Source organism: Corylus avellana, chromosome 2 (genome assembly GCF_965113065.1).
Source record: "Corylus avellana chromosome 2, dhCorAvel1.hap1.2, whole genome shotgun sequence".
Classification (NCBI taxonomy): Eukaryota; Viridiplantae; Streptophyta; class Magnoliopsida; order Fagales; family Betulaceae; genus Corylus; species Corylus avellana.
In genome coordinates, this window is record NC_142491.1 from 18,419,601 (window position 1) to 18,443,467 (window position 23,867).

At 36.3% G+C, this 23,867-nt stretch overlaps 3 protein-coding genes across 4 annotated transcripts; all 3 read left to right on the forward strand.

Moving 5' to 3' along the window:
* Window positions 1–5,680: 5,680 nt before the first annotated feature.
* On the forward strand, window positions 5,681–11,222 carry LOC132181108 (magnesium transporter, putative (DUF803)). Of its 2 annotated transcripts, XM_059594180.2 has the most exons (9): window positions 5,690–6,149; window positions 6,790–6,846; window positions 6,948–7,038; window positions 7,144–7,304; window positions 7,428–7,555; window positions 7,691–7,828; window positions 8,790–8,882; window positions 9,000–9,117; window positions 10,627–11,222. In XM_059594180.2, exons 1-9 carry the CDS (start codon window positions 6,026–6,028, stop codon window positions 10,719–10,721), a joined length of 1,005 nt encoding a protein of 334 aa, XP_059450163.2. In that variant the 5' UTR covers window positions 5,690–6,025; the 3' UTR covers window positions 10,722–11,222. The 2 variants fall into 2 exon arrangements, with proteins under 2 accessions (XP_059450172.2, XP_059450163.2); XM_059594189.2 differs by lacking the exons at window positions 8,790–8,882; window positions 9,000–9,117; window positions 10,627–11,222 and adding an exon at window positions 8,444–8,758 and having other exon boundaries at window positions 5,681–6,149.
* Window positions 11,223–12,319: 1,097 nt separating this feature from the next.
* Window positions 12,320–15,349, forward strand: LOC132167867 (glycine-rich protein). The gene is made up of 2 exons (XM_059578905.2): window positions 12,320–13,476; window positions 15,014–15,349. Exons 1-2 carry the CDS (start codon window positions 12,410–12,412, stop codon window positions 15,051–15,053), a joined length of 1,107 nt encoding a protein of 368 aa, XP_059434888.2. The 5' UTR covers window positions 12,320–12,409; the 3' UTR covers window positions 15,054–15,349.
* Window positions 15,350–20,070: 4,721 nt separating this feature from the next.
* Window positions 20,071–23,196, forward strand: LOC132163581 (Pollen Ole e 1 allergen and extensin family protein). Its single transcript, XM_059573924.2, has 3 exons — window positions 20,071–20,287; window positions 21,358–21,808; window positions 22,709–23,196. Exons 1-3 carry the CDS (start codon window positions 20,137–20,139, stop codon window positions 23,070–23,072), a joined length of 966 nt encoding a protein of 321 aa, XP_059429907.1. The 5' UTR covers window positions 20,071–20,136; the 3' UTR covers window positions 23,073–23,196.
* Window positions 23,197–23,867: the final 671 nt, after the last annotated feature.

A 23,867-nucleotide genomic window follows, 5' to 3' on the forward strand; every position in this document is an offset into this window, starting at 1 on the left:
AGGTAACCACTCTCATCGAGTGAGCAAAATGTATTATGTAATAGAATAGTGTATAGTGGCAGATTATTTAAATAGTCAATTGTATGACAAACAACCTCATATGTATTGACATCCCCTGTAAATGCTGTGGAACATCATTTGAATTTCTATCCTCATGATGACTTTAAGATGCTACTGTGCTTTTAGATTTTGGATTCGAACTAATCCTATACAAAATCTGCTATATGATTTGCTAAATAGGTTCATTTCTTTTTTTTTCCTAATTGAAAACGGGACAGGTTTACAAAGGGAAATCCAATTTGACATGTCCTGCTAATTCCATGATACATCATTTGAGAACCAATTTTTTAAAAAAAAAATTGAGAAGTATAACATGTTTTGATTTTAGTGGGTTGTAGGCTAGTGATTAATAATGCTCGGACGTTCGCGGCATATTTACAATGGTAATGACTAATGAGTGAGAAGTTGTCCCTTAATATTCTATCAACGTCCAGTTTGAAGAAATGTGGAGGTCGTGGGAACCATTTTTTCGTATGCCGTGCGTGGAGGTGTTATTGATTCCCTCGCAAGGTGGTGTTGTTTGTACACTTCGTTGGATTTGATTGCATACTTGCTTATCATCTTCTCTCTTCTTCTTCTTCTTTTTTTTTTTTTTTTTTTTTGGCGCTATACATGTCCATAAAAATGGCTGCAAAAGTAGAAATAGTCAGTACCCTCGGTATTTTTACTCGGTCTATAACCGGGGTTGAAGATGGATTTTTGTTGTCTTTGTGATGGATGAGTGAACAAATTGGTGAATACTTTAGGGGTGACAGAAGATTGATGCCAAACAACCTTGGCAGTTAATTGTACGGGATCTCCATCTTAAAATGCATCATATATAAAGATGCTCAAAGATTTTGGTAGCAGTGTTGTTTAAGGGACAAGCAAACACATGGTCGGAATTATGGTTTGACATTTATGACTTTAGTTCTCATTAGGGTGATTTTTTTCTCCAACTCATCCCGATTAAAAAAAAAAAAAAAGTTGTCTTTTTTTTTTTTTTTTTTAATGTCATTTTTCAAATCAACAACTTTTTAATGATTCACCAATTTATTTTCACTATAATCTCTACAATCTTGAGCTCTATAAGTGAGTTGGAACAGGATTCCCAATCAATTTTTGCTACCCTCTGTAATTGGGTAGTGAATTTGGAGGGGATCCAGCCCTCTCCTACAAACTCTTTTGCAATTCTCCTGTCTCCCTCTTCTTTGGACAATAATTGCAACAAAAAAAAATAAAAAAAAATCCCTATCCCAATAACTTTACCTTAGTCCACTTAAAAGGACAATCTCAGCCCAAAGGGCAACAATAGAGCCCTCAATCCCCATCTCCCTTACTTGTTTATAATTCTCATATTAACCAATATGTTTTCATTAAATGACTATTTAATAGTTACTAATTCACTATTTATCGCCTCTATAGGAAGCTACATGCTTGGCCCTAAGCCTAAGCTTTTCTACAACATCATGATGGGTGACCAATCTGTTGGTCGGTTTACAGTGGAGCTATACGACAATGACAAAAAGGTCGTCGACAATGCCCTTCAGTTCGTGAATGAGATCCAAAAGGTTTCCACATCCGGAATATCTTTGAAGGCCATGGTATATCACTAACTTAGATCATCTCATTAACTTCATCCAATAATGTTATTATAGGCCTGAGGCCTCTATCTATCTTTTGGGTTATCGTTTAACTTATTTAGTGTCGTCTTACTTTGGTGGTTCTAAGACTTCTCATTATGATATAAGATGAGCTACCTTTGAATAAAATATTAGCAAATGCTTGATGATCGATTGTTAGGGAAATGCTGGGAATTACCCACTTTTCAGCATTTTCCGTTGCTTCAATTCTTGGAATGGTTTGTGATTGTTTCATATTTGATACCCATGTGTTGTATGCAGATTAGATAACTCTAGAAAAATGATAGACCTACAATTCTTTTACAACTTGTTAACACGTGTCAGCATGTGATTGGAGGCTGTTAAATTTCTTTTAGTGACTGATACGATTCCTTCCCACTCAACAACCCAGAAAGGAAGAGAAAACATAAGAATTGGGCGATCTAAATTACAAACCATGGAATCGGTAGTTCTATGGATTTGAAATTGAACTTAGGCCATGAAATATGTCATCTTTATTTCAAGTCTCAATCTCACTACAAAAATTTTGGTCTTTAGTAAAGTCGACGACTTTTAGTCGTCACTAATAATACAAAAATCGTCGTTGTTGCTCCGTTGAGAAAGACTATTAGTGATGATTACGGTATCGTCTTTGATAATATTATCTCTTGATACATATACGTGTAGACTGTAGAGAGTAAGTAGAACATACATGTAAAGGAAGCTTCCTCCAAGAAGCCATTTTCAAGGGAGCTTCCTTTTCATTATGCTTTTCTCCCTCTCCTTCTCAAGAATTTTGAATTATTGAAGCTGATTGGATATATTTCACTGGCATTTTTATAGATAAGCAAGTTAATCCACAGCCTACATTCTTAATGAGTGGAACTCTGTGCCCAGATTTGCCAAGTTGGGTTCGTCGTTATTGGAAAAAGAAATGAGAAAAAGTTGCAACTTCTAAAATATAAATAAATAATAATAATAATAATAAAATAAATAAATAAAAGAGTGGAAGAATAAGTGGAGAACTAAGAGGAAAGGATTTGAACGGTTCAATTTTAGAAGCATACGTTAACTATAAGTGGAAGAATGGGTGGGCATGCGGTTTGGGCTTGAATTGGATTTGGGCATGGAGCAGCAGCATCGGGTCAATGCAAGCTGGGCCAGAAGGCGCTAAATGCTTGGGAATATGGATGATCCCCAAAAAACCAATATCACAAAATCTTTGGGGGATCATAATCGTGTTAAATTATTACTTATTTTAAAATTTTAAGCGAACATGAATAGATAAATTTAATAATTTAATAAATTTTCTAACACACACCATTCCCTATGGAATATGGTCATCTCAATTTCAAATAAATAGGTAAGTATTCATTTCATGCTTGGAATTCAAAGTTGACATGTCTAATGGTATACATGATTTTACATTGTTTAAATTATTTAAAAGGCGTGTCAATATTGACTTCATATACATCGTTAAGATGCACTAATTTTGAATCCTGACCTTAAAATAGATATTATCCATTTCATTTGAAATGAAGAGGATACTTGTCTCTCTCGTGTGGGCCCAAACTTTTTCTTAATAAGCGAAATCTAACACGTAAAATATTTAATTAAATGAGAAGTAAATAACGGATACAACGTTCAAATTCAGGACATTTGTTCTGATATAATTTACATGTGTCTAAACTATACACATGTCAACTTATTTATAGTTTAATAAGGCCAAGTAGACTAAAAAATACAATAAGAAAATTAATCTAAATATTACATAATAAAATTAAACTAAACAAGGAGCCCAAAAAAAAAAAAAAAAAAAAAAAAAAAAAACATATGTAGAAAGTAACACTAAAAATTTATCTTATCTCTTTCTTGTGTCACTAAAAAAAAAAAAAAAAAAAAAAATACATTCGTGTTTATACCTACAAATATAAGAAAATAGAAAATAAAATAAAATCATTTGCCAGTCCATAAGAAAATAAGGCAGAAAAAACTGACCAAGCAACTCCACCATTTGTCGTCAAAGAACAACCCTGTTGACCAGAATGGTATGTATATGAACGCAACACGGCATTGTTAGGGGCAAGACCAGGAAAAAACTAGAGAAAAAAAATTGGCGGAAATGGCAGTGAGCTTTCAACTCGACGAAATCTAATTAATTATATTGAAGGGATATTTTTATTCTCTCAAAAAAATAAAAAGACAAAAATACATCTAAAAAATAACTAACCGAATACTCTTGGAAGAGGATCTTGTTCCGCATTAGATTTGGTGGCATTCTTATTAGGTCTAAACTTTGAATTTTTTTCACATACAAATAATTATTTTGGGCCATATTTGCGGTGAAGTTAAGTCTTACCCGTTTTATGTGGGGAGCGTCTTGCATGGGTTTGAAGTTTATCTTTCACGGATAAGTACATGAAGTAGTCTTATCTTGTGGGGTTCCTTGTCATAAATAAAAAAATAAAGAAATCGTGTATATCAATGATGAATTTGTACACATAATGGAAAAAATTATATTTCATGGTCAAGATTTAATGTTGTTATATTTAATGGTATAGATGAATCTTGACTATGAAATAATTTATCTATTTAACTTAAATGGAAAAGATCCTTGTCTCTTCTTGAGATTTGCTACTAGTTGTTAAAGTTGTAATTTGACTAATTTCTAAAAAAACATGGCCTATCAAGCTTTTCCATTGACGAATTTGGATTTGGCTTTAGGTATTGTATATGTTGCAAGTTTATTTTTTGGGTAAAAGACTTATTTTTAAGTTTTTGTCAAAAATGCGTTTGGACTATTTTTAGTATTTTTGGACCTTTAAAAACATTTTTAATTTTTTTTACCAAACAAATACTTTTTTCTTCAAACGGACTTTTTAAGTGTTAAAAACATTTTAAATCCTTTAAACACAATCCTAAATAAGCTCTAAATCTCTGTCAACAGCAACAATAGTAGCACAAAGTATAGAGATAGGAAAAGATCAAGCACATTTACTCATGCTTGTGACCCATTTGTACCAGCGCAGCACTAAAATTCAAAGATGAATTGATATTTGATTATACCCGGCAACATAGGGCGACATCGGTCCATTAATTGTATGGTGCGTCATTTTCATCTTTTCTCATTCTCCCCGTGAGCCAACTGCATCCACAAGAGTCACGGTGCAAACAAAAAAAACAGGCCTCCTCCTATTGTAGCACAACTATTGTGAGAGAGATGATATATAATTCATCTGTTCGAGTAAACAATGGAGCAGTCTAAAATTTATTTAAGCAGGTTGATTCTATATTACTGTTCAAATTGCTAGCAATATGAATAAATTAATTGTTGTAAATCCCAACCTTTTGGTTTAACGGGATATCGTATTGATAATGCGTTTTACACAACTCGTTTGTCAATGCTTTTTATGATTTTTTTAAGCTAAAAAAATAAAAATATTAACAAATAACTCAACACATAAAATACTCACAATAGATTTAAAGTTACTTTTAAAAAAGAAATAAATTCTAAAAAGCATTAATAAACGAGAATCCATTTTAAATGTAAACCTCACAAAAAAAAAAAAAAAAAAAAAAACACTTCTCCTCTTTGTATTCCATCAAAATACTTTGTCAAATAATCAATTATCAAACATACCCATCATAACTTTCAATTTTCTTCCTAATTTTTTATTTTCTATAAAAGAAATAATACGGTAATATCCTTCAAAGTGAGTACTTTTGTCATTTGACAACATTAACCACCGCTCAGTAAAAAAAAAAAGAAAAGGAAAAGACAACATTAACCACCACCACCCACAATCATTTGGGCCAGGGGGCTTTGTACAACATCATAATTCATAACCAGTTAACCACAATGACCTAAAAAAGTTACCAAAACAGAGAAATAGGTCCACACGGTTTTTAGTATTTGTTTTGCAGAAATCAAGTTCATACTAACCGACACGTGGAAACTCTTACACGTCATCACAAAATACGATGCGGAGACCCGGTGTAACTTGAGGAAAATACACTGCGACACAGGAAATCAAGCCTTAGGCCCGTCGAGGAATGGGAAACTTCCGACAAGACGACGAAGACGAACTCTCACTGTGAGAGTCTTCGCTTCGATTTGCTTCGTCGAGAAGGCTTTTATTGTCATTTCAGATCTCTCTCTCTCTCCGTGGCTTCGATTTCAGATTCTCTCGTTGGCACTTGGCGTTGCAGAGAGAAACAGTTGTGCAATTCTTATTGGGCCTCGCTTTTTTAGCGGGAAAATTTCAAGCTCTTCCTCACCTAATCACTGACCTTGACCTAATATCTGTTTTTTCTGAAGACTCTGATAGAGATAGAGAGAAAGAGAGGGCGAGAGAGAGAGAGAGATGGGGACGTCGGACAATGTGAAGGGGCTGATACTGGCGGTGGCGTCGAGCGTCTTCATCGGCACCAGCTTCATCTTGAAGAAAAAGGGCCTCAAGCGCGCCGGTGCCGCTGGTACTCGTGCAGGTTAGTCATACGCTCACGGATTGTTTCCAATTTCATATTTGGCTGAGAATTCAATTATTTGCTTTGAAATGATCTGAATTTTGAATGTACTAGTTAGATGCATAGTGACCGAGCCATTATGATTTTATCTGTCTCTGTGTGCGCCTTATATAGATTTTTAATTAGATTAATTTGAGAAATTTTTTTTAATAAAAATCTTCTTTCAGTAATTGAAGTTGGAAATTTTGGATGTTAATTAGAAAAATTGGAAAGATAGATAAGAAGATGTTGCAAATATTTTGAATCCTCAAAAGTGATTGAATTGGCTCGAATATTAGATTCTTCCTCCCCCCCAACCCCACCTTTGTTGGAAACAACTTGTTAAGCACTAAGCAGAAGCTATCATTCTTATGAATTGAGGAAAAGGGTATTAGCTTGGCTTGCGTTTAATGTTTAGTTTTGCTTTGTCTGATTCTAACAAAATTCTGAAATGATTATCAAATTTATCACAACTTTTCGCTCATAAAAAAAGATAGAAAAGTATAACTGTTGTGTAGCTTATAAGCTATTGTGATGTGGCTGGCAATCCTCGAGTTAATTTTATTGAGAAGTATGCCTCTTTGTTTCAGTTTATTGACTTTTTGTTTCTTTACTAACGCAGGAGTTGGAGGTTACACTTATTTAGTAGAGCCACTTTGGTGGGCAGGCATGGTGACAAGTAAGTGTAGCACCAAGAGTTGATAAATTATATGTTTGAGATGGTAAATGTAATTGGATAAAATATTTGATCTTATGATTTAATATTTCTGGACAATATAGTGATTGTTGGAGAGGTTGCAAACTTTGTGGCTTATGTCTATGCTCCAGCAGTTCTAGTAACCCCACTTGGGGCACTGAGTATAATTATCAGGTAAATGCGGATGATTCTGAGCTTTTCTTATGTGTGGTAATTTCTTATGGGAAACCTGTCTGAAGTGTGGTATATAACTTAAAAATATTTGATGAATTTGTGCAGTGCTGTTTTGGCTCATTTCTTGTTGAAGGAACGTCTGCAGAGAATGGGTATTGTAGGATGTATATCCTGCATTGTGGGATCAGTTGTAATTGTAATCCATGCACCTCAGGAGCATACTCCAACTTCTGTAGAAGAAATCTGGAATCTGGCAACACAACCAGGTATATATGAATATGTGTGTTTGGAGTTTAGAACCCGTTTTTTCAATCTTTGATGTTATCTCTGATTAAATGTTTACTTTCTTCAGATTACTAATTTTTCTCCTTTCCTTTCTCATTCAACAGCGTTTCTAATATATGTTGCAGCTACACTTTCAATAGTGCTGGCCTTGATTTTGCATTTTGAATCTCGCTATGGGCAAACAAATATGCTGATCTACTTGGGAATTTGTTCTTTGATGGGTTCACTTACGGTAATTATATTTTTAAAGTTATCAACTATACATAGGCTCTATGTCATTAGGGTCATATGGCTTTTAAATTTCATGGTGTAATATCAATACTGTCTTAGGTTCTTGTCTCTGAGACCTTCCTGCACTGTGCTTCAGGTTGTAAGCATAAAGGCCATTGGAATTGCAATTAAACTTACGCTGGAGGGTGTAAGCCAAATAGCTTATCCTCAGACTTGGTTTTTCTTCACTGTTGCAGTGATCTGCGTCATTACGCAGCTAAATTACCTGAACAAGGTGAGTGTGGTGTTATTACATTGGCAGTGATACTATTCACTGGTTGGATTTATGTCTGTACCTGTAAAAACCACTTTGCTGCTATCAGAGTACCTAATAATCTTGTGATGCAAAATCTATCCTCTACCTAGTGTGCAAACTATAGTTATTTGGCATACAAAATCAAATATTAGATTTTGCAAATCCAAGTCGATTATTTAGTTGCCCTTGGAAAATCCATGAATATTACTCTCATTTTTATAAAAACCTCCTAGCTTGAGTATAGGAAAGTTTGGGCTTGCTTTGATGAAGACTACTCCTGCTGTGTAGAGGACTGCAATCCAACACTGGCAAATGTCCTAAAGCTTTGAGAGCATTATCATGTAGGGCTTCTGCTTTCTGTTGTCTATCAGATCCTATCCATTTATTTGTCACCTTTCTACTATAATGTGTTCCTGTAGGACTTAACAAAGAAGAGATTGATGCTTTGTTCTTTTCTAACTGAGTACAAGAGTCTTGGAGACAGCATACAGAACATTTAAACTTTACCAATACTTGAATGTTATTATTATATGCTTTACAGTCATCCAGCATGAGTCATAAATTTGGAATTTTAATGAAAATTGTAAATTCCAGTTGTTGAAATTTGTAGACAGAAGTGTACGTTGGGCACATAGAACTGAAAGTTGGCTTCAATTAGGTACTTCATGCATGCAGCTGTCTGTTCTAGTCGTTAAGGTTTTCAGTGGAACTGTATTGCTAACAGTGCAAAATATTGAATATTTTGATGCCACTTCGTAGAAACTCAAGTTTCTAATAACTAATGCTGCTTGGATGGCTATCTTACTAGTTTTCCATCAAACTAAGTTGGTTTCTTGGCCTTTATTTTAGGCCAAGTCTTTGTAGAAATGTTTTAAGTTCTAAATGAAAGGGCTGGTTGGAATTCTCATGTTGGCTGGTGATTATGGCATCTTAATTTCAGGCATTGGATACATTCAGTGCAACAATTGTTTCTCCAGTATATTATGTTATGTTCACAACTCTGACTATCATCGCTAGTGCCATAATGTTCAAGGTAAGAATCTCGAACGTATCCAGGAATGTGCTTCTGAATCTACATTATGCTTTTACAAGCACCACACGTACCAAGGAACAGTGAGCTGAAATCTTTTATTTCCTGTGTCTTGTGTAGGATTGGTCAGGTCAGACTGTCAGCAGCATAGCTTCTGAGATATGTGGATTCATCACTGTGCTTTCAGGAACAATCATACTTCATGCAACCAGAGAACAGGAACCACCTCCTACACAAGGTACAATTTGACTTAATTCTTCTAAAAATGCTTGCTTTTTTCACCTTTGATCTGATATAGATCTAGTCCATAGTGGTTGATATGTTCTTTTGTGACCCCCATTTAAAGTTGTGCTTTGAAGTCCAATTAATAGTATAACTAAAATCATTAGGCATTTGGTAAACCTATACCATTCTTGTGCAAAAGAATCGCTGAGAATAAGACTACAGGTGTTTGGCACAAATCTTGGGGATGTCAAAAATGAAACTTGATTTCTGCGTAATCTATATCACCCCTGGACCAAAAGTTGATGCCAGTTGGTTGGTTAGTGTGTATTTTGCAGCAAAGACAAAGTGTCCATATTGGCATTGAATATCATGTCAAAATCTTGAATCTTGTAGGCATAATATAGCTGTCAGAGTAGCATATTGAGCACATTGCCTCAGAAGGAAACTTTTTGAGATTTCAGAAAACCAAATAATGCCCGAAGATCCTGGTTGGTTAGTCTGAGTCATTTAGAATGAGGGTTTTAATCACGTGTTCTTTTCTATGTTTTTTGTTTTTTATTATTAATTTTTTGTAAGTTTTTGGGTGGGGGGGGGGGGGGGGGGGGGGGTGATGGCTGCTCCTATGGTTTTTTTGGGGATGGCAGGCTCTGTCCCATCTTCTTAGACGTCTTTGTTTGCTAAGGAGCGGGACTGAATTATTGTTTAGATATATGGTTAATCTTCAAGACATAGGTACTGGCGGTTCCTATCGACTACAATGAGAAAATTACCCTCATATACTTGTTCTTCTGTACTATTCTTTTTTGCTGACTTAGTATCTGTGGTTTAGCCACCATATTGGACTGTGTTCTACATCCTGATTGATTGTGGACTTGTTCCCCAGGCCAGTCCAGTGATGAATGTCATCTCAGAATATCACGTCTTATAGTGAAAACAATATAACAGTATCTTCCGTGTGTGGCTATGGTGTGGCTAATGGTCTAACTACCTAATCCACTTTTTATGCCAAATTTTTTAATCTTAGTTTCTTCTGGGTAGAGCAGCCGATAGCTTGTTGATTTGCCATCCTGACAAAGAACAGTGTTGTTCTCTCTATTTCTGTTACACGTCAGGATCCCCATAATATCTGAAAGAGTAATGCTAAATACTCAATTCTCATCCTACTCTCATACAACTGGGCTGATGTGGCAGTACTTATAAGCCCTTATTTTTTTTTTTTGTCTTTTTATTTTTTAATAATGACTAATTTAAAGGTTTATGAGCATTGCCACATCAGGCTAATTGTATGAGAGTGAGATGAGAGTTGAGTATGTAGTAATACTCTACCTGAAAAGCTGCTGTAATAGTTATTTTAATTGCAATATTCCGGGAGTTGTCCTCCTTACAATCTTAAAGTTGGATTTAGAACTTATTATGGTTTACAAAGGCTGAAGTATCCAGTACATGCATTCAGGGTTGAGTAGGGGTGTTCTGCCATTATCATGCCTTTAGCTTATGATGGTACATTTGGTATTCACTGCAGGGACTGTAACATGGTACGTCAGTGGGGATTCAGTGAAAGGTTTTGAAGAAGAACATCTGATCACCATACACAATTCAGATGGTCTTGAACAATGAGTTTGTTTGTTTTTTTTTTCTTCTTTCTTTCAAACAAGAGAACATGATTCCCCAGCAATGAAGGAACCCGCGGCTGCTGTTAAGAGTAGTAGAGTTGGAAGCTCCTTGTTTTCTCTGGACATACTTCGGGTATCAATGGTCCGGCTGAAACATCCGCTTCCGTTCTTCACAAGCCAGGAGACAAGATCCTCCGATCACCAGAATCTTCGCATGATGGACTATTCTCTACTCAGATGGGGGTTACAGAGCTGTATCAGAGGCAGTGGGATGCCTAACGTGAGATCGTGGCAGGCTTCATGATCTTTTTTGGCTGTACAAATTTGTGTTTTTATTTTTTCCCCATTAAATAAATTGAAGTTAGGGGTTTGTATCATTCCATTCTTTTCTTCTTTTGAGTTTGTCTAATCGAGTTTTTTTTTTTTTTTTTTTTTTAGCTGTTATATTGTCAGTATAATCACACAATTAAAGGATCCAACACATGCTTGATGAGTTGTAAAAACCTGTTGGATGAGCTTTTTTTTTTAAATTTTTTTAATTTTAATTTTTTTTAGCATTATACATCACATTTTGGTTGGAACCAAAAACCTCTCCGCCCTGGACTAGGCTGCAGGATTTTGTTCTTTTGTGAATTATCAAATTTTGACGAATCTTTTTTAAGTAAAACTCAATTGGATAATTCTTTCACAGTGGGTAAAATGGGCCGGTGCATGGCTTCATTGAGTATATAATTGTTCAGAGTCTGAGCTAAACCCCACAAACTGCAAAAATTTATTTCCTTTCAGCGTGGGCTTAACGGTTAAGCCATGTAGCACTTTTTAGGTGCTATGCGTTTTTATCAAACTACTCTTTAGATTCAAAAGTGACCCCAACAGTACTTATACTTTTCCCTTTTATTTCTTTCGGTTAAAAAAAAAAATTTACAAATTTTGTGTCACGTGATTAGGCTGTCACGTAAAATATTGTTACATGTATATTTTTATTACACCAGCATGTCACTTAAAAAATAAGGTAGTTATTGGATTCTCGTGACCTACCAACTAAGGAGATTCCAATCTTCGGTCTAGTGTTAGAATAATTTCAAATCACACCACTTTGAAAATATGAACTTGTATAAAAAAACAAAAAACCAGGACAAATTTATCGTGTCATATCATTTTAATTCTAATCTTATAATATTCATATAATAATCTACTAAATAAAATTACTAAAATTATCACAAAATGTTGTATACTTTGTACTAGCATTGACTCCCAAAAAAAGGAAAAAAAAAAGAAAAAAACCAAAAGAAGAAGGAAACGTATTATTACTACCAGAATGAGGAATAATAATAAGCAAAAATTTGGTCATTATTTTGGAATAAAAGCAAGAGAATATCCAAATTGCCTACGGTAATCGAATAAGATTCTACTTTGCACCTTCCTAATCCGACCCAAAACCTGTCCTAAACCTCCAATCCCAACCGTAAAACGAACCCCACTACCCTCCCGTTCGGATTAGGAATCCATCAAACGCACCACGCCACCGTCCATTCCATAACACCTATCCTCCACCGCCCGATCCAATCCCACTTCCCTACCTATATATATGTATCCCTACACCCACTCTTCCCTCCCAACAAACGAATCCCACACGCGAAGAGAGAGAGAGAGAGAGAGGAAATCCACAGCGAGAAGCGAAGAGAGAACGCGATGGCCGCAACGGTGTCTCCGTGGGCCAAGCCTGGTGCGTGGGCCTTGGAGGCCGAGCAACAGGAGGAGAAGGTCCAACAACAACAATCGAACTCTGGGATTCCCGGCGAGCCGCTCGCGGACTTCCCGTCCCTAGCCGTGGCCGCCGCCAAGCCGAAGAAGAAGAAGGGCCAAACCCTCTCGCTTGCGGAGTTCACCGCCGCCAAGCCGACTCAGACGACCTACCAACGTCCGGAAAAGCCTCAGGGCCTCACTACTCAAGAGCTCCTGGCTCTCCCCACCGGCCCGCGCGAGCGCTCAGCTGAGGAGCTGGAACGCGACCGCGGCCGAATCGGCGGCGGATTCAAATCCTACGGCTCCAACGGCAGCGAGTCCTCGAATTCTCGCTGGGGGTCCTCTAGGGTTTCCGATGAGCCCCGCCGAAACGGTGCTTTTAATAGGGAGAAAGAATCGGGGCCTTCTCGGGCCGATGAGACCGACGATTGGGGCGCGGCGAAGAAGTCGACGGTCGGAAACAATGGATTCGATCGGAGGGAGCGAGAGAGAGGTGGAGGAGGGTTTTTCAATTCGCAGTCTCGGGCCGATGATTCTGACAATTGGGGAGCGAGGAAGGCCATTGTGTCGCCGACGGAGGGGCGGAGATCCAACGGCGGGGAGAGGAAGGTAGGGTTCGCCTCGAGCGGCGGTGCTGATGCGGAGAATTGGCTGAGGATGAAGAAGGAGGAGAGCACAGGGACAGAGAGGCCTAGGCTGAATTTGCAGCCTAGGACGCTGCCTGTGAGCGAAGGGAAGCAGGAGGGGCCGGTGACGCCATCGAAGCCCGCCTCGCGGGGCTCCAATCCATTTGGCGAGGCTAGGCCGAGAGAGGATGTGCTGGCGGAGAAAGGGCAGGATCCTAGGAAGATTGATGAGCAGCTGGAGGCGATGAAGATCAAGGAGGCTGCGCAGATGAAGGGGGACGGATTCGGGAAGAAAGGTTTTGGCCTTGGAAACAGCTGGTCGGCATCGGTGGCAGAGGATAATCGGAGTTGGAGGAAGCCAGAAGCGGTGGAATCTCAGCCTGAGAGGTTTGTTGAGTCGGCTCTGTGATTGGTCTATTTACTGTACAATTGCAAAAGATAATTACTTTCGTTGGTTTTCAATTGTTATTGATCACTGGATGAACTGTTTTTGTTAGACTAGGAATCTTTGTGGCTCAATTCATCTGAGTAATTTGCTATCAGGCATTCTGTTTATAATTTGCTTTTTTTTTTAATTGCTTTCAAATTCTATTCATATAATAATAATAATAATAATAATAATAATAATAATAATAATAATAATCATATCGCTGGTTTTGTATTGCTCTCTATGCAATGCTGTAGATTGGTCTTAGTATATTGCTTCCTAGGCATAGGAATTGTTTGTGTTATAAGTTTTAGGTTAATGCTCAGAGAAAAGAGGAGCTGGGTTAATTCCTTGAGTTTCAGTGAGCAGGAAATGGATTTTGGGTTGTTGGGCTTAAGGGAGTGTTTGCATTTTTATCATATTTGTGTCTAGAGGGAATTATGTGAAGAAAGGCGGTTCTCGCATTTGTAAAGGTTGTTTAAGCATCATTTCAACCGCCTTGGTTCCCATGTGTGGAGACATTAAGTGACCTTTTGAGGCATTGCGTTGGTTTTGAAGGTGGGCGCTAGGCGACCATGAGAGGGGACCTTAGGATTATAGTAAACCAAAGTGAATGAGGGACAAGATCCTATTCTATGCACGAAGTAAAACATGTTATCTTTGTATTTATACCTGCTGCTGCTTGATTTTGCTGATTTGCTATTATCAACAGTTGGAATCCATGCATCTATTCAGTTCATAGTCGTTGATGGCTTAACTCTGGTTCTATCTTATGAGTGCATCATATTTAACACTTGGACTTTGCAAATGGTTAAGGTTGTTTCTGAAGCCTTTCTTGTTCGGGGACCTTTTTTGGTTCTCAGTCCACAGCTTCGTGTTGCATTTAACCTATATTTGCTCCCATTTGAGATACACAGGCATGAATGGTGTAGATGTTTTGTTGTAGAGTGTAAAAATTGTAGGTTATATGGTCCTGTAGTAACATGAACAAATAATTTCAACTTAAGTGTCTCTTCTTTGTCAATTATTGATCTACTTTTCAATTAACAATCTGCTTATCTGGCTCTTTGGCACACCTCTTAATATTAACTGTTACATCTGCACACATTCCCATGGATTGGAAAGCTGGAAGCATTCAAAATTTGAAAGAACACTAGAGCCTTTATTTATTTATTTTATTATTTATCACTTGGTTTTGTATTGTTATTAGTCACTCTGAAAATTGATGATTGTTGTTTAAATTGTTTCTGATTTTTCATTTAGCAGTAAAAAGTCTCGGGCAGGCCTTTGACGACCTTGCTGCAAACACCTGTGCAAAAATGCAACATACTATATATTTTTTTTCTTTCTTTTTTGTCAAAATACATTTGCTACTTTAAGAGCATGTAACTGGAGAACTGTAAAAAAGAAAGAAAAAAAATTACATTAGGTTTTTACAATAAAAGCATGTAATGACGCATTCAACTTTATAATAAATTGTTCTCTTTTGGGTTGCAGTGCTGAGGAAACTGAGAATGGTCTTGGTGAAGAAAAATGAGGAGAGCTTACTATGCTGGGGGGTTGGCAGAGACGCTGAAAGTGCTAGAAGCTATTGGTTAATGAGAGGCTTGTTTTCTTAGTCTTTTTTTTATAAAATTATTCTCTTTTACTTTTTTATTTTTTGGGTGTTATGCCCTGAATGTTGCTACTTTTGAACACAGTTTGGAGACAATTTTGGTAGGGTTTAAGGTAGTGACACTAGTGTGGCCTATATGTTGTAGTAGGTGTTTGCAACTCACAATCGTTTGTGTACTCTCATTATTGTTTACAATATTTGAATTTTGTTCTCCTCTATTAACCGCATTGTGCGGATTTTGGATGTTTTAGAATTGTCGTCGATCGTTTCCATGAAAACAACTTTCTTCTGAGAATGTGGGGTTTCTCTTGAGGCAATGGTTTCCCTTTTTGGTCCCTTTTTTGGGACATCATACACAGCTTTGTTTCTCTTCCTAAGATATTGCATGGGGTCCTCATTTTTTTTTTTTTTTTGTTGTGGGGGGGTGGGGTGGGGTGGGGGAGGGTGTATATTTTTACTTACCTGTTTTCCCCACCACTCCTCTCCTTAGCTTCTTTAGTACCTCCTCACCTTTTGGACGCTTTGGTCATTGTTGGTCACAGGGGGTGGCTAAGCCAGCTTAAAGGCTAGTTGATAGTTGCTGAACCACCTACTTACTTTGGTGTCATTGAGGGTGGTTTGGCCACTTTAAAAGTTAGGAGTGATTGAATCATCTTTCATCATTTGAACGGATTAGCCACCTTGCGCAAAGAAACAGTGAGAGAGAGAAGAGGGGGGGAGGGGGGTGGGGGTGGGGGTGTTGATAGAGAGGTGAGGTAACAGTGGTAGGAATTTCTGCCTTCTCTAAGGCACTAATGTGAGGAGTTGATAGAGAGCACCATCTTTAACCCCCAATCAGTTTGTTCTAATTCTTTGCTTAACATAAATTTTTTTGATGACGTCGGCTGTTCAAATGAACAGCTTCGGTTGCATGCTTGCATTGCATGGCATATTTCTTTGATGTTTAACTATTGGTGGACATGAGTTATTGGTTGCTACTTGCTGTGATTAAAGAAGCTTTATTATCGCATCGAATCTTTGTTTCTTTCTTACTTATTTTATTTAAAAAACAGCATAGCCTATTATTATAGGTATTTTGAGGGGGGAAATCTTGATACTTCTAACCCATGGGCCGCATTTGTGGTTCGGGTGTTGAATCTGGATTCAGGTTTCCTAAAATGTCAATTTTAATTGGAATGATATGCAAACTTGGCCCATTGAATTTGAGAACTAATTTGCATACGAACTAACAAACTCAAAAGAGGCCGCAATTTTGGGCCTTTGATAATCCAAAGGAAAAGAAAATACCCAAATCAGCTACAAAATTATAGTAAATTGCAAATGAACAACCAACAAAAGAAAATACTCAAATCAGCTATAAAATGCAAGTTTCCAAAACTACCTTACTTTCCGGGATTACATTACTTTGCCCAATGAGAAGTAAATGTTACTTTCTAGAATTACATGATAAAATGCAAGTCCAACGACACTAGCAGTGCCTCTCCAAAATCCTATATAAACTTCTCTATATCCTATAATTAAAATTAAAAAAACCCAATGAAAAAGCTAGAGCAATTTGATAGTGTTTCCCCATAGTATTTGGTAGTGTTTCTCCATAGTATTTTTCACTTCAAAATAGCACGAACACTAATTTCACTGCAGTCCTCCATTTCACTACATATTTTTCACTGCTCCTCTGCACAAACCCACTTCATTTCTGCAGGAAATTGAACCAATTTGTCAGAGAAAAAATAATTGAAGCAGGAACTCATGCATCAATGGAGAAATATTTATATGCATGGGTTCCTGCATAAATGGAGAAACCCATTCATGCTCTAGTGTCAACTAATACATGCATGGGTTCCTGCATAAATGGGTTCAATTATTTTTTCTCTTATAGGTATTTTGAGGGGGGATCTTGATACTTCTAACCCATGGGCTGCATTTGTGGTTCGGGTGTTGAATCTGGATTCGGGTTCCTAAATGTCAATTTTAATCGGAATGATATGCATACTTGGCCCATTGAATTCGAGAACTAATTTGTACAAACTCAAGAGAGGCCGCAATTTTGCCGCCTTGGATAATCCAAAGGAAAAGGTGGTGGTATGTATGTTTGGTAGTTTTGAAAAGTGATTTGGTTTTGTGTTTTAAACTGTTTGTTAGTAATTTTAAGGAGAAAAAAAAGAAAAAAAAGAAAAAGAAAAAAAGAAGTGTTTTTAATTTTGTAAACAGAATATTGAATAATATTTACCCATGTACATATTTATGTTTTCTGACATTACCCTCTTGTTAAAAAAACTGAAGAAGTATCGAAGTATGAATTCCTCACTAAAAGAAAAGAATTTAAATTTGAATTAGGAAAAATGCTATATATAGTATATACCATCATTTTATCCTCCGAAATTGATGTAACTTTTAAAATTACCATTAAATTTGAGATTGATTACTTTTGTTATATGACCGTCATACAATTAGAATAATCTATCAATAAAAATTAGCAATTTTTTTTTTACAAGTACTAATCCAAAGGCTAATTTTTATTACCACATTATCAAATTATATGACAATCGTATAACAATTTACTAAGAACATAAATTTCCTTTAAACCGATCTGAATAAAATATCTTCCAACCATTTAAAATAGTGTCAAGTGTTTATCAACATTTAAAAAACACATTAAATTCTTAACGTCATTAATAGCAGCTTACTAATTTAGACTAGATTTAATATGTTTTTTAAATGTTTTATAGACACTTTGCACCATTTTAAATGAGTAGAATGATATTTTCTCTAAACTGGTTTGGAAAAAATTTCTGTCTATTTAGAATTTATACTAAATAACATTACTCTTTAGATTAGAATCACATGTTTTATTAGAAAAACATGGAAGAATTGTATAGTACTTTAAGAATGCGTATCAATTTAATAGACTAAATCAAAAGAATTTGTTTCAACACAACTCTGAGGAAAACTTTTGTCATCTAGTTTTTTTTTTTTTTTTTTTTTTTGACATGTCCGCACAAGAGGGGGGAGGGGGATTCGAACTAGTGACCTCCACTTCATTAGGCATGGTCTCAGTCGATTGAGCTACCTCTCGGGGACTTTGTCATCTAGTTGAAACGTTGAAAAAGCATGTGCAATGTAGTTGAAAAGAAAAGGATAGAAGGAATGGATTCTTCCTCTAGCCTGTCTATGCACATGAGCACATCTTGATCTTCTACCTCTTCATCAATGCTCCTCACTACCTTGACGGCCAACTAATACTCGCCACCGCCAGAAGCTCAGAGTATAACGGCTATATAGCTCCCCAAGTCTTGAACTTTTGAAAATAAGCACTTCTGCTTTGAAGGAGTTAGGTGAGAGTGAGACATAATTCCCACCCTCCCCATCACATTCTTAAAGAGGATTTTATAATTGTTGACTCTAGTATAAATTATTAAATGGCCATGGCTTGTGCCCACGAATAATGCCTACAAAGTTGTAAAGGAAATAAACCCTATAATTATGCTTTCCTAGCCAAGCTTTGGTTGATTTTTGAATTTAAATGGATCGGAATTGCGAGCAATACATAGAGCATTGCATACGGGGTGTAATAGTTTTAATCTGGATCGTTTATTTTAAATGACCAATTTAAAACGTAACAATATATAAGAGAAAGAATGAGCGGCTTATATTGCATATATAAGAGTGATTGAATGGCCAGATTGGAGGTGGCCAAACCATCCCTTTGAGCTACAAGAGATGATTCGGCCACACTTTTACTCTCACACTTTATAATGTAATTCAATAATTATCATTAGATTAAAATTTAATAGTAATAGTCTTTTAACTTTTACTCGTTGCGTACATTATGAATTTGGCGTAGGTTGCAATAAAAATTGAGACAGCGATATTGCTTCAACTCTCTTTCCTGCTTTCAGGGGTGACTGGCCATAGATTTAATGCTTGGAAGGCAACAAATGCAAAGAAAAAGTATTTGTCTCTTTGACAAATGGCAACCCAAATCTAAAATTTTTGTGATATGCCTGCACAAGAATCAACTGCCTCATCAATGACGTTCACATTGCCGACCAGTTGAATACAACTATACCCAGCAGAATGAAGACGTAATTAGGCTCACCCAACTTATAACTAATATGTGCAGGTAAAGGCAATTCAATCCCACCCTTGAAGAGCTTCTATTATGGGACGAGCAAATGTGAAAGAGCTATTGTGTGAGGACCCACAATAATTAAAGTGGACCTGTTTTCGTGGCATCTCCTAGGTAATTTTGAAATTACGGCATCGCTTGCAAGAATTTCTTACTATTCATCCAAAAAATTTAACCATCAAGATTCTTATTTTTTACATCACATCAATCCACTTTTTATTTAAAAGGTAAAGTCCACTTAATTTTCTCAAACTATCACTTCAATGACAATCTACCCCCTAAACTATCAATTGCGACAATTTATCCCAAAAATTAGCAAAACAATGACAATGTATCTTCCAATGCTAGCAAAGTGACGAAATTACCCTTATATAAATTTTAATAAAACAAAAATACCCTTAAAATTTTGAAAAAATAAATAAATAATTTTAATATTTTTGTTTTTATTTTAGTAAGGGTAATTTTGTTAAAAGGGAAGGTACATTATCATTATTTTGGTAGTTTGAAAAATAAATTGTTGTAATCAATAATTTAAGAATAGATTATTATTGGAGTAATAATTTGAGAGAATTAAGTAGATTTTACCCATTTATTTATTTATTTATTTATTCACATCACTCAATTATTACAGTTTCTGTTCACCGAACAGTATCTGTCCAATGCCAGACGGAGTTTGAAGACATAAATGAAGTTCCGTACAGCTTGCAATTCTTGCTGGTTTCAGAATAGTAATTATTTTGCACACATCAATACATAATAAATATAGGCAGTTGAGGGTTGAAAATAATCATCGACACAGTACTAGTCTTTATTTACTTCCGACTCACATTCCCATTACACCAACCCGGCCTTTTCTCTTTTTACTCATTTTGCTTCATGGATTGGTTAGAGAAGCTCTTTTTTGCTGGCTTCATCATTCTTGCTGCAGCCATTGATGGAGCTCGGGCAGATGCTATGGTCACTGGCACCGTCTTCTGTGACCAATGCAAAGATGGCGAAAGGTCCCTCTTTGATTATCCCATTTATGGTGAGATCCACAACTATAACTCACTACATTCTACATTTTTGCATCTCTTCTTTTTCCTTTTTCTTTTTTTCTTGGATTTTCCTTTTGTTGTTGAGAATTTCGGAGATATTCTGATGATCTAGTATTAAATCTCCAGTGTCTCATGGTAGTGTTTCCTCCATTACCCTTTTTTCAGTTTATGATCTCCTTTAACCCCCTCAAACTGAGCATGTTGAAGTTTAAGTCAAAATGAGAGAATTAATTTCAATGCCCATCATGAGATTTTTCTGGATGACTGCAAAGTATTAAGACCTAATTAATGAAAAGGGGTACCCCTTTTCTAATGTTCTGTGGGTCCATTTCAAATGAAATGGAAACGAATTATTTCATGGTTTGAATTTAATGTTCCATCATTTAAATTTTTTAAATGACGTGTCAGTTTATCATGTGACATCATTTATACTGTTAACTATCGATCAAGATTTCGTATAATTTTTTTTTAAAATTGTAGATTAAAAAATTACATAATTTATGTTGTTTCTACGCAACGAAATGCTTGAAAAATGTTATCTATTAAAAATATGGCATATTATCAAGGTAATCAAAAAGAATTTTCCTCCAAAAAAGCTTATTCTTCGCTTTTGTAGAGACGCTTATTCTTTATCAAATCAAAAGGCAATTTTTATCTCAAAGATTTTTTACAACATAGAGAGCAATAACCTGATGAAAATATATTCAATTCTCAACTCTAATATACTACATTTTTAATAGGTGATATTTTTCAAGTGTTTCGATGCCTAAAAACGGTCAAAATTACGTAATTTGAGAATCTATTATTTCTTTAAAATTGTAGGAGATCTTAATCCGTTAAATACAACAAAATTAAATGCTGACCATGAGATGATTCATATTTCGTCATGGGTGTTTTTTTGTTTAAAAAAGTGTAACATAAAGATGAAAACAGTTGTTATGTTCTTGAGGAATATTTTGTTTATGTTGTAGACATCAAAAGTGCAAAGAACTTTACTTTTGGGAGTCACTACATGATGTAGAAATGTAATTTGAATTTTCAACAAAATTAAATCCTGCAGGAATTAAAGTTACAGTCTCCTGTGCCAATAGTGAGGGGCAAGTGACAATGTCAAGGGAAGAGACTACAAATTGGTTGGGAAGCTATGTACTGAAATTTGATGGTGCCCCAGACTTAAGCGGTTGTTATGCCCAGGTTTCAGGCAGTGGACAAGGTTCAGAGGGTTGTGGGGCAGCTGCTGGTGCTGCCCAAAATCTTAGACTTATGTTTAGGATATTTGACATGGAGATGTACACAGTGGATCCTTTGCTGTCTCAGCCAGCTCAGCCTATGTCATTCTGCCCGAGGTCAGCTAACCCGGTGCCTGCACCGGTAGCACCGGCACCACCAACAAGGTCTCCTCCGCCTTTCAGGTTTCCGCCACTGCCCGGATTGCCACCACTGCCTCCGCTACCACCGCTGCCGCCAATGCCACCACTGCCCTTCATGGAAGCTTCAGCATGCCCACATGAGTAAGTTGGATCATTACATAAAGGCTTATCTGTTTGGTCCTGTTACAATATTGCTACACAATATACCACATATTCCTGCCTGCCTCATTGCCTCTAGCCTCGTGGGCATGTGAATTTGCACGTGCGTCAGGCTTCCAAGCACGTGTTTGTGATGCACATGTGTGAGCCTCCATATTTGTGATGCACATAAATAGCTGAGCATCACCTTTTGTTAAAAAAGTCTTGTGACATAAAAAATAAATCGAAATAAAACAGACCTTTACAATCAGAACCCACAATGCAATTGGACTCGTGAATTAGCTAGTAACATCATTCTAGAGCTTCACGAGGAACTTGTCACATAAATTTTCCTTTAGGATAGTTGTTTTTTTTTAGTCGGCTCGGACATTGCAACTGCCTAAAGCTTTGGTCACATTCAGAAGAATGTAATAACTTTTTTTTGTATGAATAATGTTACTTTTCACGCTCATTTATTACGCTAATTTTATTTCATATCGGTTAACCGAACATGTTTTAAATAATTGATATGAGAAGTCACTTAAAACACAATGTGTCTGTGATAATTTTATTTCATATCGGTTGACGTAACATATTTTAAGTAGCTGATATGAGAAGTCACTTAAAACACGCTATGTCAGATAATGATAAATGAGTGTGAAAAGTAGTATTATTCTTTTCTTATTAGCTTTTATATGTTTGACTTCAAATCTATGCAACTGATACGTGCTGGTTGTGAAAATGCTTGTTACTACAGTTTTTACTACAATTCCTTTACAAACATGTATATATAACACTATCGTAAGATGCCACGTCAATTTGTAAGGTGCTTATAGGCATACAATTGGGCTTAAAACGGGCCTAACTTGACCCACTAATGGTTTTTTTTGTGTGGTTTGACAGAAATTGGACAATGCCGGAGTACAAATGCTACTGGAGGGCGGTGAACCCAGACACAAAGGTAGGGGTTGCCTTTGGTTTGGTCGCGGCTAGGCGATATGGGACAGACATGACACTGTGGCAAGGTCTACAAGGAAGAGGAGACGTCTATAGGACCCTTCTAAGGGAAGGGACCACTGCCTTTCTCAACTCTTACAATAGCCTTCAATTTCCTTACAATGCAATCGGTGTGGTCCAACACATGAACTGGGCCTTGATGGGCTCCCCGCGAAGTGCCCTCCTCACGGCTCTGCGGTTCAGGAGGGCCAACTCTGGTTCTGGGCCTTCGGGCCATACTGTCACTTGCAAATTCACCCCTTGCAAGTGATTTATTGCTCGCCATTATAGAATTTACTAGATTATTGATATGCATTATGAGTAATTATTGTTATTTTTATGGATTTTATTAAGTTAAAATAAAGGATCAAGGTATTTGACATAGTTTTTCATTCCACCAACCCAATCTGTAAAATTTATATCTGGCTTTAAAAAAATGCATCGTGAGAGAATATTTTAAAAAATCATAATAAGGTGATGTAACATGATATCAAAACGGAAGTCGTGAATTCAAACATTGAGTCGCACAGTTTACTCCGTATTTCAATCGAAAACTTTCATGTGTTGTTTGACCTACATGTGAGGGAAAGTGCTAATTTATAACCTAGTATGGAAACATATGTCTTGAATTTTAACATTGTCTTCGTCATTCACCCCATTTTTAATTAAATATTTTATGTATTAAGCATCACTTATTAAGTAGGAATTGGAGCTCAGACGTGAGGAAGAGTGTTAAAAATTAAATGATTAAGTTTATTATTTTCTATCAGTTTAAACTTTTAAGATAAATAGTAATTCAACAACCTTAAGGCAAACATGACGAGGTATATTCTTAAAAATTGTAGCTTAATGTGGTTCTTGTATGTATTATGAAAGAAACGTAATAGTGGCTTATAGGACGTAGCTTAATGTGGTTCTTGTATGTATTATGAAAGAAACATAATAGTGGCTTATAGGACATCGAGAAGATTTTGAATATATATATATATATATATATATATATATATATATATATATATATATATGATGAAGGGTGATTGGGATCAGAAACATAATGTTGGCTTAG

Coding starts and splice junctions, on each gene's coding strand:
- LOC132167867 (XM_059578905.2), top strand. CDS start 12,410: ATGGCCGCAACGGTGTCTCCGTGGGCCAAGCCTGGTGCGTGGGCCTTG. Junction 13,477..15,013: donor GTGGAATCTCAGCCTGAGAG/GTTTGTTGAGTC, acceptor TTTGGGTTGCAG/TGCTGAGGAAACTGAGAATG.
- LOC132163581 (XM_059573924.2), top strand. CDS start 20,137: ATGGATTGGTTAGAGAAGCTCTTTTTTGCTGGCTTCATCATTCTTGCT. Junction 20,288..21,357: donor CTTTGATTATCCCATTTATG/GTGAGATCCACA, acceptor TAAATCCTGCAG/GAATTAAAGTTACAGTCTCC. Junction 21,809..22,708: donor GCTTCAGCATGCCCACATGA/GTAAGTTGGATC, acceptor GTGGTTTGACAG/AAATTGGACAATGCCGGAGT.
- LOC132181108 (XM_059594180.2), top strand. CDS start 6,026: ATGGGGACGTCGGACAATGTGAAGGGGCTGATACTGGCGGTGGCGTCG. Junction 6,150..6,789: donor TGCCGCTGGTACTCGTGCAG/GTTAGTCATACG, acceptor TTACTAACGCAG/GAGTTGGAGGTTACACTTAT. Junction 7,305..7,427: donor GAATCTGGCAACACAACCAG/GTATATATGAAT, acceptor CTCATTCAACAG/CGTTTCTAATATATGTTGCA.